Raw genomic sequence first — 18,788 nt, 5'->3', positions numbered from 1 at the left:
GTGTCTTGTTTTAAAATTTCCACAGCCTTCAAGTGGAGATGTTGATTTTTTAAGTCTGTTAGAACCCCAGCCGAGTGACACCATTTTTTAAATCATTTGCATATTTGGAAGTCTCCTTTGGGCCAGGAGAAGATGGGAACACAAAGAATGTTACTAGTTTTGCAGGAGGAGATCCAAGGAATGTTCCTGGCACTTATTTCAGTTTTAAAAGAGTTAATATTAAGAAATGGACAATAATATGGGATCCATTCTGAGATCATCAGAACTGAACATCTAAGAGTTACTGTAACTAAATTGTTGGCCGTCATGATTACACTAACACTGTCTAAAGAATAAAAGTTTTTCAACCTTGAGAGAAAAAGTGATATTATCTTAAAAATTGGAATGCTCTTTTAACTAATAACTTGAGTTTTTATTCACCGAGTCTTTACATGAGCTTTCATTCACCGAATCTTTACATCAGATTTCTATGAGCTTCAAATTTGTATAAAGATCGGTTTGCCTCTTGTCCAAATGGTTTCCACTTCCTCTGTATACAATTTGAATTCCTATTTAGTCATTTCTTGTTGGATCTTGAATAAACATGAGAAGGAACAAATAAACTAGAAGGCAGGAGAGAGATGGGATAAACACATGTAAAATATGAAAGCAATCAAGGAGGGTTTTTTTCAGTCTGCAGCAAAGGAAAGCCTGGCCGTCAGAGTTACTGGAATGTGAGGTGACAGCAGAAAAACAAAACGAAGGTGTTTGAAGACAGCAGTTACCCACGTACCCAGCTTCTTCCTGATCCTGTTTCCTAGACCCCTTTCTACCGGCTTACTTGGTCTTTTTCTTTTTCTCCACATCTCTAGTTATAGCGGGGCCTGTAATCAGGCCAGGCTAACACACCAAGGGCGTAAATGCCCCTGAGTTTGGAGGCGTTTGGAATCAGTAGACAGTCGATCCGTGGTGGGGAGAGGGTAAAAACTTACAGCTTTTAAAATGTCAGTTTTGTGCCGTGCATATTAAAATCATGTTCGAATATGCTGTACCTCGGCTTCCCTTTAATCAGCGTCTGCTTCTCCTTTGCTGTCAGCCCTCTGGTCTGGAACGGATTATTCGGGGAAAATTGGCGGGGCCATCTGGAAACACGAGCAACTTGAGCCGCTCTCTGATTTCTAATGCATGTTTTGATTGATGCTAATTACATGGTTTATTGCATTATTTGCTGTTTCTGTTTATTGTTAGAAAAGAAAAGCCTAACCTAAAATGACTTGTTTTCAAAGGCTTTGGACCTGGCTGCCCTTTCGACGGAGCATTCGCAGTACAAGGACTGGTGGTGGAAGGTGCAGATTGGCAAATGTTACTACAGGTAAAACCTGGGTTATCTGCCAAGGGCTTAGAAGTGGCAACATATCTGAGAGTTTCAAACCTGATCATTTCTGAGAGGGTAGGGGATAGATTTCTCTCGTGCAGAAATGAAAAACTCTTTGGCTCCCCTGAGAAAGCATTTACTTAGCCATCACAGGGTGGCACAAAGAACCGACACCTTTAGAATAATAAAAGAGGAGAGCTGGGAAGGGGGAACTTTGAGGCCATCAGCCTTTACCAGTGTGGGAGCGGAGGCCCAAGAAAGGCTGCCCACTGCGTCAGGAACCTGTTGGTAACAGACCTGGAACTGCGATCGAGTCCCTTGATTCCCGCTCCACGCACAGCTCGCCTCTCGTGTGTATTTGCCATGTTGCTTCACAGCTGTAAAGTGCTTTACGGTGATCTCACCAGATCTCACAGCACCTGGGAGGGAGTTGCTACTATTGTCCAGATGAGGGAAACTGAGCCTCAGAAAGGTGAAGGGATTTGCTCAGATTCATGAGGCTGATACGCATGTGGTAGAACAAGAATTCGAGCTCAGCCTTTTGCTGCTGGTTCCCTTATTATTTGCACAATTCCATAGTGTTTGTCTAGGGTCTGAATATTCTTTCATTTTTACAATTTAAGTACATTTTTAAGCTAATTAATTGAGAGATCAGAAAAGTTCTAATGAAGTTCATAAACATTATACAGCAACTAGTAAATAAGATCTAAAACTTGTCTGATATTGAAATGCACTTGGAGCATTTGAAAAGTAGAGACAAATGGGAAAATTATATTTTATAAAGATAAATGTCTTTTATTATTCAAAAACAAGGTAGACTGGGTACTGTGAGCATCCTTCAGTATTTGTGAACTCCGGTTTTCAGGCAAATACTGTGAGGAAAAGGAACTATATAAATTCAACCAAAGGTATGCTTTTCCTTTTACTGTTGAAATTAAGAACTACTTTTTCATTAGATATTTCACATTGAACTCTATTTTTTCCTACTCTTAGATTGAGGAAGTGTTTTCTACTAAAAGGTCATTTTAGACCATTTTACAACATTAAACTCTTATGAATGTAATTTCCAAAGGCAAGCTTGAAATTGTGAGCTTTCACGCAAAACCTTCAGAAATCTTTAATAATTAAGGGTAAGCACAACTCAGGTTCCTTCTGCCATCCACATAGGGTGACATTTAAATGAGTATATTCTGTCCTATTATCATTCTCCTCTGTTTCTTAATGGCCTCTCATCCTTATTATGGGTGCGTTATTCATTTATTCATTCACTCACACTCTCAGTCAAATGTTTACTGAGCCGCCAAAGAGTTCGGGGATGGATCACCAGGTGATGGAGGTCCAAGGCGACCTCGTCTCTGCTTCTGCTGGCGCCTCCTCCGCGGCAGCACTGGCTCCCTTGCTACCCAGCACCAACCCTTGCCCTCACTCTGGTGCTTAGTGTCAATTGTTTGACGGTTACATTAGCTTCTTGTTGCTATTTTCTGCTACTATTTTATTTATTTATTTTTGCCCCAATCAGCCCTTCCTATATGCACAGTCTGAGGACTGTTGTGAAAAACAGCTCTTGTCAGATTCTTCGGTAAATTTCCATTACCTTTGGAGCCAAGTCGGGACTTCAGGTGTGATGTCCACGATCTGGTCTCAGTCTGCGTGTTCGCCTGTATCTCTCACTTCCCCCCTTCCGTACCCTGTCCTGCTTTTCGGTGAGATCAGGACAACTCCGCATTCTCCTGACAGGCCCTGTGCTGTCCTGCCTGTGTGCTTATTGTTTCCTTTGTTTGAAGTGTCCCTCCCCTGCCCCTCCCCCTGCCTGTCAAAGTATTGTCTGTCACGTCCTCCCTGGAGCTGTATTGGTTCACCCCTCTGTGCTCTTAGGGCATTTTTCTCATGGTCAGAATACCCGATTGGCTCGTGGGCATGCTTTATTTCAGTCTTTACTGGTGCCTTCAGGACGTGGTTGTTACCTTTGTTTTCACATCTCCTCCCCATCACGAAATGTGTGTGCCGTTGGTGCTTCACCGTGTTTATGGAATTAAATTGCAGAGAAAAAGTTGGCAGTTGCTAGGGATTATCTCTGCACTCTGACTCTGTGTTCATGAACTTGACTGATGTTTTCATTATGCCTTCTTTAGACATGGCCCACTCCGTTTCCTTTGCACGAGAACCCATGTGGTAAACCCCTTTTTGATAGTACTAGAAAAAATTATCTCCTGAGGATGCAGTGATAAAAGACATGTGACCCATCCTTTCTTCTTATTCTTTGGTTTCTGGGTAGCTCAATGGCTCATACTGCTTTTTAAAAAAACATTTGTTTATCTTTCCATCTCTATTGTTTTTTTAAAAATCAGTTCATCTTTTTTATATTCTTGCCCTATGTGTCTTTTTGTTGTAACTCCTTTTAAATCATTTTGGGAAAGAGACAAGTTACTAGATAAAAATACACATTTGCTCATGGAATATGAGGTGTTCATGAAAATCAGTGATGAGCTTCAGCCACGTGTTTTAGACTTGCATGTTTAATTGAAGTTGTTATATAAATATGTTGTTTATATAAACAACATATTTATAGGACTTTTAGAGTTCTTTGATAAAGTTTTATAAATACTCCTTGTGAAAGTCATGACACCTTAGAAGAGGTGGGGACTTCTGCCATATGACACATCCTCTCATTTTAGGACAGTTTTTGGAGGGTCACTTTTACCCCTGTAATTCTATGTCTTCCAACAGCTGTTGGGAGACAGCCACACCAGCACTTGAGGCTTAGGTTAAGAAAGAAGATCAAAGCTATGTTTTCAAGCCTTTAAATGAAAGTAGAACAGTGGAACATACTGTGTGTTGTCCTGACTTTATTTCACAAAATAAAAGCAATATTAGCCTGGCTGGTGTAGCTCAGTGGATTGAGCTCGGGCTGTGAACCAAAGGATCAAAGTTCGATTCCCAGTCAGGGCACAGGCCTGGGTTGCAGGCCAGGTCCCGAATGGGGGACGTGTGAGAGGCAACCACACACTGATGTTTCTCTCCCTCTCTTTCTCTTTCCTTTCTCCTCTCTCTAAAAAATAAATAAATAAAATCTTTTTTAAAAAGCAATATTAAAGTGAGTGAGTAGCTCTTAGACACTGGGGATGGTTAGTTCTTAGAAAGCCCGACAGACCAGTCAGGGACAGGCTGAAGTGTGCTTTAGTGATTTATGTAGGGGTAACAGAGTGTTCCCTGGGCAGAAGAGCTGGGAGGGGGGGACGCCAGGACGTTTATGGTTGGGCAAGGAGCAAGCCTCTCTTTTGTAGATGAAGGCCATCAGTATCAGAAACCAAAAAAGGAACAGAAAATGTCTCTAGAATAATGAAACGGTATAGCTCTCTACTCAAGTGACAGACACTACTTACACTGAAATTGTGTAAGAATGGCTCTAAGAATGAGATTTTGTCTCAGAGTAAAAGGTGTTTTCCAAGAAAAGCCATCCTTTAGCTCTTCCAGGAAAACAGAGACTCTGAGCATTTATTCAGGTCACTTGCCCTGTGTCCTGCTGATGGTAAGCCGTGCCACTGGCTCACCAGCAGCTTTTAGTCCTGCCGTCACTAGACTGTCAACCGACTCTCCACCCGGCATTTGGGGGTGAGACAGCGAGTGTGGGGAATGGGCAACTTTCTGCTAAATTACATAAACTACATGTTAATGTTCATATGTGTGTAGGAGTTTACCTCCTGTGTTACATGCTTACTCGTGTAGATATGATTTGTCTCTATTCATATTCTCAGGGTATGAATAACTGCTATATAGTATTTCTTTTTAAGATGAATGCCTAATTTTTTTAATGGCTATTCTTAGGTTAGGAATGTATCGTGAAGCAGAAAAACAGTTTAAATCAGCCCTGAAGCAGCAGGAAATGATAGATACATTTCTCTACTTGGCCAAAGTAAGTATTCTTAGTCCGAGCGAAACCTGTCTTCTCAGAGTAACTGTTTAAATGCATGGGGAGTGTTGCCAGTTTCTTCAGGAATATTTTGGCAGGTTAATGTGTTCAGACTTAATTTTTTTTGTGTGTTTTAGCAAGGGAAAATGTGAGACTATGAGAAGAGTAACTGTTTGAGGAGAAATTGATTGCCATGAAAAATAAGAAAACCCCTTTGAAAGATTAAGCATTGGAACCAAAGAAAATAACATGGGCTTCATGTCCCCATGGGTGACAGGCCCCGTAGAGACTGCTGGGTGGAGACAGTGTTCCCTCCAACACAGTCTTCCTTCGACGCACCCTGTGCAGGACAGGATTGTTCTCACGCAGGTCCTTTAGTTCTCGGCTCTGCCATAATAGAAACAGTATTTCCCCTCTGTGGCCACCTGTTCAGTGCAAAGTATGGTATCAGATCTATTCCATATGCAGTTTGACCCTATAGCACAGGTGGCAAACACAAGGCCCCTGGGCTAAATCCGGCCCTCCCCCTTGTTTTACCCTGCCCTTGTTTCTACCGGGCAGCAGGCCGAGCTCTCACCTAACTGTTAAGGAGTAGTTACATTTACACAGTCCTAAAATTACATTCAGCCCTTTGAAGGCAACCCGAGGCTGATGTGGCCTCTGGTGAAAATGAGTTGGACACCCCTGCCGTCTAGCAACCCCACAAGGTAGCTTTCAGTGTTTCCTTGTGCTCTTAGGGAAATGGTAAGGAGGGTAAGTAAGATTTCAAGGTCACTTGGCCCTCAGGAGCTAGTGTTCAGCCCCAGGACGAGGCGATTCTAGAGCCTTCTCACTGCCCCTGAGTGCCCCCCACAGCCACCACCTAGAATTGTCAGCATCAGGACAAAGCTGCTTCTGGACCCTCACCAGGACTACTTTAAGAGAAATATTCGATAAAGTGGTGGTTGTGACATCATCTGCTGTATCTCTAAGAATTTTTTCAATTAAAAAGTGTGGTAGAGCAGTTGAGAAGAAGATGAGATATAAAAGGAAGTGCTACTTCTTCCCAAAAGGGTATTAAAAATTGGCAGACGAAAAGGAAACAAAACGAAAGCTGTGCTATAAAATTTAGTGTGCTAATCTTAGTGTGTGTACAGTGGTTTTCAAAAAGGTTTGAACTGATCTGGCATCTAAGTCTGCTGTACATTATATATTAAACTTAAATTCTTAAAAAGGTTTCTAAGAATCACAGTCGTCTCCTAATTTTCTAACAGCTTGAAATTAAAATTCAGGTCACAGTATTTGATAATCTCTTGCCACGTGGTTTAAAAATGTACTCTTAGTTTTAACTACTGCTAAATACATGGTTCAACCTGTTTTTTCATAAATTCATTTGTTTAAGTCCACTATAGAGCATATAGAGGTAAAATTCACTTATTTTCTTTAATATATGAAGGAATAATTGTTGCGTAATAGAGATCAGATTTTAGGAACAGCACTATTTCTTAAAATTTTGGATGGTTAATTTAAAAATAATTATTAAATATTTGATATTGCTTAGCATATTAACTTATATTTGTTGTATTTTAAAAAGCAGTTTAGAAATACATAAGGTAAAAGTTGAAAGATTTTTACTCATATGCATCCCTCTGAACTCCTACTTTGGCAGTAAACACTGTCAACAGATTTCTGGGTATCTGTTTGCTCCTTCAAAGCACAGACCAGCTATAGGGGAACAAACAGAGGATCTGTGATCATGAAGAAAAAAAGTCGTAATCTTATGTTTCTCTACATACCATAAATCTCTGTTGTAGAGATTCCTCTCAAGTGTATGGGTCCTGCATGCTCACGTGCTGATTGCTCCTTAAGTGGATGGGAGCACCAGGTGCTAATCTCACATCCTGACCCTCGCTTCCCAAGCCTGTTTCCCCTCTATTTCCGAGGGCCTTTTCCGAAACCACGCTCTCCATTAGCCCTCCCTGCTGCTCTCTCCCAGGTCACACCTTCTTTCTCCTGTATCTTCATCTTCAGTCTTCTCGTCGATCTTTTGTGCCAACCTGTATAGACACACTCATGCCTGTTCTCTCCTGAAAACATTTTCCCTTAGTCCTTGTCTCGTTACTGCTCGGGCTCGGTGACAATAGTAAGCCCACGACAAGCATTTGTTGGAGGAATAAATGAATGAAAGCGTTATTTCCACCTGTGGAAATAAAACTGTAACATCATTGTTGGAAATTAATGCTACACAATGTTTTACTGTAATACCTGGGAGATAATTTATTACTAAGCAGTTATAAACTCGTCATAACAAATACTGTTATTATTTAAGAACCAATACTTTTACTGAAACGTGTCTTGGTTTTAGGTTTACATCTCCTTGGATCAACCTGTGACTGCTTTAAACCTTTTCAAACAAGGATTAGATAAGTTCCCGGGAGAAGTAACCCTCCTTTGTGGAATTGCCAGGATCCACGAGGTGAGGTTCATGGTATTTAAAAAGTTGGCATAACACTGAGGTTATGCGTATCTTAAGGCAGCCCATAGTCTTGTGGGGTCCTACAAGGAGAATGATTTATAAAACTATGATTGTTGGCCTCTAGTTTACCGACGGAGGGAGAGAATTTAGTGTATGCATTTAGTCAAGCCTACGCTTTACTATGAAGATTGTTTCCCCTTTTGGAATATAATCATGATAAACAGGTAAATAGACGACTTCGATCATTCAATAAAAATACTGCGTCAGTTCCTCTGTGTCTTTGAGTGACTCCACGTTGAACAGGCACAGAATTTTGACCGAGCAGCTTAGAAAGGAAGGATAATGGATCTCGAAAGCAGGGGCAGTGATGCACAGTGCCGCTCACCCCAATGCGGTCGGAGCTCCCGGCCCCTGACTGCCTTCTGCACACTGCAGTCCNAAGATTGTTTCCCCTTTTGGAATATAATCATGATAAACAGGTAAATAGACGACTTCGATCATTCAATAAAAATACTGCGTCAGTTCCTCTGTGTCTTTGAGTGACTCCACGTTGAACAGGCACAGAATTTTGACCGAGCAGCTTAGAAAGGAAGGATAATGGATCTCGAAAGCAGGGGCAGTGATGCACAGTGCCGCTCACCCCGATGCGGTCGGAGCTCCCGGCCCCTGACTGCCTTCTGCACGCTGCAGTCCCTCTGCTGGTCTCTCTCGGGCCTGAAGGGCTGGCAGAGAGCCCCGGAGGACGCCAGCACCTTTAACGTGCGGTTGCCGGTCGGTATTCCTTCCCAGCCTCTGCTGCGGCCCCTGTTGCCGTGGCTGGGACGGGTCGAGGCCCTGAGCAGATCCTGTGAGCCGCCACCTTCTCCGTTCCCTGCTCTGTTCTGGCCGGGCGTTGGAGGAACCTATCTCTTTGTAAGCATACATGGGAGGGCTTTGTGAGAAAAGTCGCATTGCACTTTGCACTCACGGGAAGAAAGCAGCAGAGAGGAAAGCATCCCGCCTGTGGGCTCAATGTCACGTACGAGGGGGTGGTCAGGACTAAGCACGGACTTGAAATAGTGGGACTAACTTCCCTCAGGGCAGAGCTGACCACGCAAAGGTTCTCAGTGTTTCTTTTTTCTCTTTGTGCGACTGTGGCTCGAGAGTTCGCGAGTGAAGTTTGTTCCGACTGCATGCGCCTCTAGAGGTTTTTCTGTCTGCACATAATACTTTTCTCTTTTCCTTTATGTTATTTTCTTTTTATTTGTCACTTTTGTGTTGGCCTTGTATCCTTTAAGTCTTTCCTATTTAAAAATGAACATCTCATGCTGCCTATTACTGCTCATTGCATGTTTTGTACAGAAACTTGTTTAAAGTGATTTATCCTGGCTGAATTTATTTAGTTGTGGTTTGAATTTTTCGTGAGGCATTTTGTTTATTCATTCACAATGCAGGTCTTTATTTGAATTGTTCTTTGTTAAAAAGTGCTTGAAATTAGAAGCATCGCCATGAGACATAGTACGCTTGTGGTCCGTGAACTTTACTGGGTACAAAAACGACTTTGGGGATGTCTGAGAGGTGTGGCCCCTTCTTTCCCTACGAAAGCAGGTGGGATGCAGGCATTTGTTTAACAAGCTCACCAGGGGCTTCTGCGTTTTGAAGAAAACTTTGGTTACCTCTTCTCTTAAGGAGTTAAATCCTGGCAGGATTTTTAGTGAGAACGTCAAATGTAAAGCATGAGTTTGGATCAACCTATGAGTGTTTTATTGGTTTTTTATGGGACTAATAAGTAACACCCGGGTCCTCACTCCAAGTTGAGAAACAGGGGAGAGGTCGATACAATATGCAGACAAATGGGGGATGAACCATTAGCTTTGTTACTGATACAGGCAGAACTGGAGCGGGTGGCTTTAGATCTGTGACCCAAAGGACGTACCAGTGTCCTACCTCTGAGATGGACTAAGCCGCCGTGTCTGACCTGACTGTCCACCCGGCACACCCTCTGCACCTGGGAGAGCCTGCACCACACGGCAGGGCAGAGAACATGGGTGCCATGCGGGCTGGCCGGCTTCCAGAGAAACCCAAGGGGGCCGACACATGCATGCCCTGTGTGCCTCATGAGGATGGGTGAGGGGGAGTGGGGAGAAAGGCCCCCAACATCATTCTAATGTCAGCATGTCTCAGTGTCGACCAGAGGTTCCTGGGGGTCCTGAGACCCCTTTCAAGGAGTCCACAAAGTCAAAAGTCTATTCATAATACCAACATTGATGAGATTGGTGGTAATATTAATGGATGTAATTTTTGATATTGGACAATGACATGCACTTATCTCTATAATGACCCTTCAGTTCTACTACAAACCTAACACTGCTGTAAAAAAATTAAGTCCTGAAGTAAAAAACACAAAAACCAAACCCTCCCAAACTGAAATCCATGGGCGATAAAAAAACTCCATGTGATAAAAGAATCACTGCGTGGTGCTTCTTACAACCATTGGAGTCTTGGATTTATTAAAATATGTTATGATTAAAATCAAACAAAAGATATGAGTCCTTCTGTGGTAAGAACCAGCGAGTGGTTCACCTAGTAGGTGCCCCGTCAGCTGCGAGGCAGAAGGAACCGTGAGAAGCAAGGGCGTTCGGACGTTGCCGTGAAGGGTGTGGAGCCCGACCTGGCCTTGAAGGTGGATTTGAGAGCTGTGACTATTACTAACAACATGAAGTGCACTTACTTGCGATTGTTGGGGAGACGCCCCTTATCCTTGCTACCATTCTTCTCTGCTTTGGGGTGTCCTGTGTGTAGCCAGCAAGTTACTCTTTGAAAATATAAAGACAATCATGTTACTCTTCTGCTCTTAACTCTAATGGCTTTCCCTCAATTTAGAAAACAACCTGAGGTTTCTACCACGGCCACCAAAGCTCCTGGCTGCCGAGAGATCTCCTTCTGTGCCAGTTTCTCTCTGCAGCCTCACCTGCTTCTGTGTGGTTCTTACGAGTGGCAAGTGTTCCCACCTGAGGCTCTTACAGTCGCTGTTCCCCATGCCCAGGTGTTGCTTCTCCAGCCGCACACAGGTCTCAGTCCCTCCCCTCCTCCAGGCCTGCTCACCTGGCACCTGCTCCGGAGTCCCTTCGGGGCAGCCCCCCGGCCTGTCTCCTTATCGGGCTCTGATTGTCTCTGCACCCCTCCCTTTTCCTTGGCACGTCCCGTCTGCTCCTTGGTGGTCTTCCCTACCAGGTGGAGCCACTTGAGGATAGTCACTTTATCTTTTTCTGTCTACATTGTGTCCCCAGGGCCTAGAACAGTCTGGCACAAGGCAGGCGCTTAGTGAATATTTATTGAATGAAAGAAAATAAATCAGTCGGGATGAAAATAATATCTTGGCAACATTAATTGAGCATCGCTGTCCTGTCTTGGTGGAAACTAGGAAATGAACGACATGCCCTCTGCTGCCGAATGCTACAAAGAGGTTTTGAAACAGGACAACACTCACGTGGAGGCCATCGCCTGCATTGGGAGCAACCACTTTTACTCCGACCAACCAGAAATCGCGCTCCGCTTTTACAGGTGCGCTTTACCTTTACCTTGTGAAACTACTTTCCTGTGCGGTACTGGTGAAACAGTAATAAAGATGGAACGAAACTGTAGAGAAATAACATACAGGCCGTGTCTGTGTGACACTAAAAACTCAGACACCCAGATGTTTTGCGAGCATTGAAAGTGACATCTGATCATTTGGAAACGCACAGGTACTTGGCATCTTGTGGAAACACACCTGGGTAATCGCCCGAGTTTTCAGCACTGCAGCAGCGTATGAATTAGCCATTTTCTCATTGACTGGGAACAGCTGAGTGACTGGCATCCTCCCTCTCCCCATCGCTGCCATCACTAGTTCCACTGTGTACGACACAGAGCTCGAAGCTGCAGTGGTGATGAGCTGTGCAGAGGGGCAGGCCCCAGGTTCTGGGCTCCGATAAGGACCAGAAACAGGATCCTGGGTTTTGTGAAGTATTGTCAACTTTTGTCCAAATAATTCTTCCATCTCCACAAATGCTGTTCTCTGGTTCTCTTTCGAACACATACTCATCTTATCCTACATCTGGTTTCTGGGTTCATTTTTACATCCTGATTTTCTCTTTGGCCCTTATGTAACATACAAGGAGGTAACTGGCAGGCAGCAAGAGTTCTCCTCAAATACATGTTGAAACGTGAAACATGATCATATAAGGCTGTCTTGTCACATGCAGCTGGTTCTAGTCCCCTGCCCTAACGTGGGTCATGGGTTCCCCAGGGAAGTGGGGGTAGATTTCATTTGCATACTTGAACTTGCTTGTCCTTTGGGATTAATGATGCCCAGAAGCTGACTGGGCTTCTTGAGCTGTGGGTACATTAGGCATCCCCTGGCTCTCTTGTCTTCCTCGGTGGGAGCTGTTGGAGGTCAGGAGATGCAGCTAAACTACAAAATGCTTATGACCAAAACCAGGGTCCAGCACAGCTGGACACCCGGAGCTGAATGCCGGACGCCGTCCCCAAAGCAGACCAGAGGGTCTGAGGAGTTTACCCATGGGCACCAGAGTGCTGCGAACCAAAAACCTGTGGGTGCTACTTTACACAACTATTTTTTCCTTATTTTGGTTCTCTAACAAAGCTTTTTGGGGGGGAAAATGTACATAAGTTGTTTTCGACCTTGCCTTTGGACACATTTCCCATAACTAGTACTGTCAAAGAAGACCTACTTCTGTATTTGCTTTACCATGTTTCTCATTGACTGCAATACTTTTTATTTCTATTTGGGCATGTTAAAATTATACAATCCATCCATTTCTAAATTTGTGAAAATGCGTGTGTCTGACTATTTATAGAGTCAGTCTGACACCGAAAATCCGTGTGCTCTTTTCGAAGGCGACTCCTGCAGATGGGGGTCTATAACTGCCAGCTCTTTAACAACCTGGGGCTCTGCTGCTTCTACGCCCAGCAGTACGACCTGACGCTGGCCTCCTTCGAGCGCGCCCTTTCTCTGGCCGAAAATGAAGAAGAGGCGGCCGACGTCTGGTACAACCTGGGGCACGTGGCTGTGGTACGTGGTCCCTCTAATGCACTGTCTGTCAGGGAAAAGGCAGCACAGGCTAGTCCGAGGCCGCATTCAGGTCTTGTGAACTCAGGTTTGGGAGCAGTCGTTTGCAGCAGTTCAGAGATTCCTAAGACCCACTGTCACTCATTTTATGTTCCCAGGTTAAACCCTCTTATACACAATTCACGAGTGACTCCTCTGATTGGTGCTTGCTGCTTTTCCTGCGGGAGCAGAAGAGATTTATGCAAAGAAAGGTGGGAGGGGGCAGCAGGAGGAAGCACATGGGTTTGTGTGTGCGCACGCATGTTTTTCCTTTGTAGGGGATAGGAGACACGAGTTTGGCCCATCAGTGCTTCCGGCTGGCGCTGGCCAACAACAACAGCCACGCTGAGGCCTACAACAACCTGGCTGTGCTGGAGATGCGGAAGGGCCACGTCGAGCAGGTCAGTGAACTGCGAGAGGCCTGGCGGCAGTCTGTTCTCTTTGCAGAAGAGCTGTCACGTGTAGTGCCTCCGTGTGCTATGATTGAACCGTGAGCTCCAGAGCCTGGCCAGCCTGGGTTCAAATCCCAGCACCATCACGGATTAGTGACGAGACCTTGCACAGGTTCCTTAGCCTGTATCCAAAAGGGAGCACTTGATTTTGTTAGGACAAATCTATACCTCCCAGTCTTCACTGTTTTAGGGAAGTGTTGCTCCATCCCAACCCCCCTACCCCCACCCCCACCCCACACCATCTAGCTGCTCAAGCCAAAATCCTAGGAGCCACCTGGAAGCCTCTGTTTTCCGACCACCTCTCCTGCCACCCCGTGTCCCCAGCATGGTTGGCCAGCCCTTGTCGGGTCTCCCTCCAAGCCCCATCCTGAACCCAACCACTTTCCTACCCACCACCCCTTCTCCAAACTGCTCTCACCTCCTGCCTGGATGGCTACAGTGTCTCCTAGATGGTCTTTGTTTCCACTTAAACCAGCAAGTTAGTGTGCCCTAGAGGACACCCTTTGCAGAACAACCACAGGGATTAAAGACCACAGGATTATTTTGTTACTACTTTGCTTGGCATGCTCCAAAGGCTTTCTCTTTTCACCAGAGTAAATCTGCACTTCAGACCTTGACCCACAAGGCCCCACCTAACGTGGCCTCTGGCTGCCTCTCAGACTACACCTTTGTCACTACCGTCATCCCCCACTTACGGTTGTGCTTTCCTCGGTTTCAGTACCTGCACTCAACCATGGTCCTAAAATAGTAAATGGGAGATACCAGAAATAAACAATTCATGAGTTTTCACTTGTGCGCCATCCTCCTGCCCAGGACATGAACCATCCCTTTGTCCAGTTCGTCCATGCTACTTATTAGTCACACAGTAGCTGTCTCTCTCGGTTATCAGATTGGTTATTAGAGGAAGAGAGACCACATTTATATAACTTTTATCACAGTATGTTGTCATAATTGTTCTATTTTACTGTTAATGTTGTTACTGTCTTACGGTGCCTGATGTATAAATTACACTTTGTCATAGGTACGTATGTATGATAAGAAACATAGACTGTGTAGGGTTTGGTACGATCCATGGCTTCAGGCGTCCACTGGGGGCCTTCGGGCACATCCCCGGTGGATGAGGGAGGACTGCTGTGCGCCTGTCGTACAACTTCCGGACACACGGCTGCCTTGCTGCCCTGCACGCACTAGTGACCGCCCTTCCTTTAGGGCCTCAGGACGTTCTTTCAGCTCCTGCAGTGACTTTTCCTGTTGTCACTGAGGCCTTAGCTCAATTACCAGCTCCTCAGAAGGGCCATCCCCACATCAGTGTAAAGGGGCCTCGGGCCCTGTCATGCAGCCTGTTGTGATCTTCACAGTGCTCATCATTGGATCGTTTATTTTCATGTTCATGTGCCAGATGTCAGCTGCATGAAAGTAGGGACCTTCTCTGGCTTCTAACTGCTGTATTTTCAGTGTCAAAAATAGTGCTGGCCAGTGGCGGGTGCTCAGTCTCTGTGTGAAATGCACAGGTGACGTGTAACGCAGGGTAGTGGCAGCACCTGGCGGTGTTTTTATGAAGATCAGCAGATCGCACACACAAAGCCCTCGTCTTGGTAGAAGCAGAGTGTTGAGCATGGGTAAGTGCTCAAGAAACTATATTATTATTATAACAGAATTTTAAGATGCTGAGTACACAATATTAGTGGTAATCAAGGGAATGTTATTACGTTCCAGACTTTAGAGACGAAGAAACAGAAACTAGGAGTTTCTGGGGAGTGAGTGACTCCCCAAGGTCAGAGACAGTGAGCAGCACGCCACCTGGTCTCCTAGGCAGAAAAATAAACTTTTAACTAAACCGGGAAAGAAACGTTGTTGGATGTTGCCTTTCTTTCGTAATTCCCCCCCAAAATGAGATGGATTTACATTATACAGACAAAAGCTAATACCTTGTCTGTCTCAAAACTTTCCTAGGTCCGTATGAAGCAAGTGCTTTTTGTGATTTTCTTTCCCGCTGACTTATCGTAGTTTCTCCAGTGTCCAGTTGATTTGAAATGTTTTGGTAAAAGGTTTCATGACCCTAACTCCATTTTATTATCAATCATACCTTAATTTAAAAAAGAAAATAGGTAGTCATAAAACAAAAGAATTAATATATTCCATTTATATGAACTGGCATTTTATTTTCCATCAAAAATAAAAAGGTACACGAATTTGTCCTCAGGGTCACCGGCGGAGGTTTTGGGTTGAGCTGCAAGTTGGAGGCCTGTTCAGCAGCTCGGAACGCCGAGTTCACGGTCCTCGTGCTGAGCGTGTGAACATCTCTCGTCCGTCACAGCCAGGCAGTGCACGATCCCTCTGAGCCTACAGGGGATGAAAAAATTGGGGTGGATTCTGTTTTTTTTCTGTTCTTTAGAGACGAAATGCTTGCTCACTGTCATTCAGCACAGAACTTGGGGCTTTGAAATTTAGAAGCCCACTAAAGCGGTCAACAGCAGAAAAACTAGAACAACAAGACTTTTTTTTTAGCATTGAGAGGATTATATTTTGAGTTGCTATACTGAAGTATAAAACTACACGAGAACAGTGGTTCTCAAATAACCAAACATACTCTAAACGTCCAATTCTCTTATTTTCTCCATATGTCAAAACATTTTATTGTTAATGCAATTTGGGCAAGATGTAAGTAGTTAGTTGTGTATCAGTTAGTTGTATTTCATGAGGAATGTCATCCATCACAGGATCATGTTTCTTAAGGTCCCTTCCTGGGTAAAGGATTCTTTTACCAAAAAAAAAAAAAAAAACCCCACAAAAATCAAAAATACATGCTGATATATGCTCATACATTTTTGGTTTTTCTTTTCTTTTTTTACACAGGCAAAAGCGCTGTTACAAACCGCGTCATCTTTAGCGCCCCGTATGTATGAGCCGCATTTTAATTTTGCAACGATCTCTGATAAGGTATTCTCTTTCTTTGTCAATTTACCATCTGATCTGTTTCTTTTTTCCCCCTCAGTTTTAAAAAAAGTACAGATAAATAAGGACATTCTAACTATAACTTCCTGAAAGAAATGGTTTTTTAAACACAATTTTTATATAACATGTGTGGTCCCATAAGGGACAGTTTAATAAACTTTAAAGAACTTGATCACTGAATATGGACTAAACATCATTTTGGATGGCAGAAGAATTATTGTATGCTTTAAAATATGACATTTTGTCATTGAAAAGATACTCGTTAAGTAATTTCTGGTGGGGAAGGATTTAGCAATTGCTTTTATAGCAGGGAGGTCCTGTGTATTGTTTGTAGATCATGTTGCCACCAAGCCTCTGGCACAATTGCTGTAAAACTAGGGGCAGTAAAAGCTAGTTTAGCTATGAACAGTACAGGGAAAATTCAGCTGTTAATACTGTTACAAGTCAGTTAATATCCAAGAGCTGAAAGGAGTCCTGTGCCGTTTTCAATAACAGCGAGAAAACCAAAGACGTGTAATGACTCACTTTGGCTTAGAAACCCCCGTTTAATATGGAAGGTGAGTTTTGAGGAGAAGGGAATGGCTGAAAGCGTTTGCTGATGTGACAACCCTTTTTTCAGTGGACCAGACATTATAAAAATGTCACTTTTCATAGCATGAACATAAAGCCATCCACACTCTCAATTCTATTTTGAAGATAAGATAACCTGTCACTCCTAAGTTGTCATTTTTGAGCGCTTGTTAAATGCTAGCCCCTATTCCAGGCACTCCACACAATGACCTTGCCATGTAGGCATTCCTTACTTTCCTTACTCAATTTTTTGATATAAATTGTGTTTTTTAAAAAATTGAGCCTCTGCTATGTACCAGGCAGTGTCAAAGGCACAGAAGATATGAACAATGAATAAGGCAGACAAAAACCTCTCCCCCTTGCAGCTTATATTCCAATGGGACCCAAGGCCTGGAAAGCTTGAAAGACTGCTCTACAGTCACAGGTGCAGACTCACGCCCAAGTCCTGGTGACGCCCGGGTGCTTTCCATGGTGCTGAGCAGAGAGGGCGCGTTACTCTCTCCCAGGAACGTTACCAGCTTTAACAATATGTAACTCAAATGAGATAGTGCTTTAAGCAAAAGGCTGTACTTCCATTAGGGAAAATAGTATGTTGAAAAGAAGTGCTAGGATTTAAAAACGAGAACTTATGTTTTTAATGCATATACATGTTTAAAAAACTTCAGAGTTGAATGTTGTAGATAATTTTGTGTGCACACACTATAAAGCTCTCTCTCTCTGGAAATGGACACATGAATCGAGGTACATTTAGATGGATTCAGATACTGTGTGTGTTTCTCTTTGGGACTGGACTCGAACATATAGTTTATTGAAATCAGAGACCCTCTTTACGAACTTTTAAAACCAGCTGTTTTTTCAACATGAATGTGTTATCACTATTTAAAACCTCTCAGAGCATGTTGTTTTATCCTAAATACAGGTTCCTGCTTGAATTTTCTGCCTGTTATGTATGTAATGCCCTAATCAAATGTGTCCTTGTGGTGCTTTACAAACAGTTGTCTCACCTTCCCAAACGACACCGAGCTGGCTGTCTCAGCATGCAGATGTTTTATTTTTATAGAACTGCCAGTGACAGAAAAGAAAACCTAGGTTTATACATTTATAACTAGACAGCTGTAATGGAGCAGAAATTATTTATATAATTGGTTATTTTATTTTTCTCACAAATTTTCAAGATTGGATTGTTTTGCAAGTGAAAGAATTCTCAAACCCAAGTAGCACAATGAAGCAGTTTACCCTTAAGAACCCTCCAAGTGTGTACCATATACAGATAGTATGTCTTATTTTGACTTCCTTACTAATTTTGGAGGTTTTATTCTGTTGCCTTATTCTGGTATTTCTTACAGATTGGAGATCTACAGAGAAGCTATGTTGCAGCTCGCAAGTCTGAAGAAGTATTTCCAGATCATGTGGATACACGACATTTAATTGAGCGGTTAAAGCAGCACTTTGCTATGCTCTGATTATTCCTTAGACCAAATGTCTATTTTTATGGTGGGGTATTATACAACAGAGGACCCGTCCCCACCATAAAAGGAATTATCTTCTGGAGGGTGGGCCCCTTGTAGTACAGGCTTCCCCCACTAGGTGAATGTTCCAGGAACCCACCTGTATCATTGTACCAGCTGGTGGTGTTGTGAGAGGCTGACCGAGCTTCAGGGAAGTTTTTTGAAGACTCTTTCAGTGTACTTGCCCATTTCATCATGGGGATTTTCAAGCACATCTACCTACACTGTGCTGAGTATTCAGCAATTTTTGACCAAAAACGGCATGCGCCTGTGTTCCATCCTTCCTATTCGCCTGATCTCACCCCGAGTGACTTTTGGTTTCCCTGGATGAAAGTAGTCCTCGGAGGGAAACATTTTGCCGACATGGACGAGAACAAAAACCCACAATAGCAATAGAAGGCATCAAAATTGACGAGTTCAAACACTGAGCAGAGAAAAAATGCCTGGATGGGTGTATTGCATCAAATGGAGAGCACTTTGAAGGTGACTGAGTTT

General features: G+C 43.6%; 1 protein-coding gene across 4 annotated transcripts in view; it reads left to right on the top strand.

Annotated features, from left to right (window-relative positions):
- The window catches only part of TTC8 (tetratricopeptide repeat domain 8), a 43,987-nt gene extending 25,594 nt beyond the window's left edge, over positions 1-18,393 (top strand). For all 4 annotated transcript variants that reach the window (XM_037031338.1, XM_037031337.1, XM_037031340.1 and 1 more), the window contains 8 exons: positions 1,266-1,351; positions 5,180-5,267; positions 7,609-7,719; positions 11,123-11,262; positions 12,598-12,772; positions 13,087-13,209; positions 16,117-16,200; positions 18,132-18,393. In XM_037031338.1, coding sequence (XP_036887233.1) covers positions 1,266-1,351; positions 5,180-5,267; positions 7,609-7,719; positions 11,123-11,262; positions 12,598-12,772; positions 13,087-13,209; positions 16,117-16,200; positions 18,132-18,248 — 924 coding nt within the window. In that variant the 3' untranslated portion in view covers positions 18,249-18,393. The remainder of the gene's footprint in view (positions 1-1,265; positions 1,352-5,179; positions 5,268-7,608; positions 7,720-11,122; positions 11,263-12,597; positions 12,773-13,086; positions 13,210-16,116; positions 16,201-18,131) is intronic.
- Positions 18,394-18,788: the final 395 nt, after the last annotated feature.

The sequence above is a fragment of the Sturnira hondurensis genome, unplaced genomic scaffold (assembly GCF_014824575.4).
Source record: "Sturnira hondurensis isolate 20B ecotype Veracruz unplaced genomic scaffold, ASM1482457v3 Scaffold0021143, whole genome shotgun sequence".
Classification (NCBI taxonomy): Eukaryota; Metazoa; Chordata; class Mammalia; order Chiroptera; family Phyllostomidae; genus Sturnira; species Sturnira hondurensis.
The sequence above is the reverse complement of the archived record's forward strand: the minus strand, read 5'-3'. Positions and strand labels throughout refer to the sequence as shown.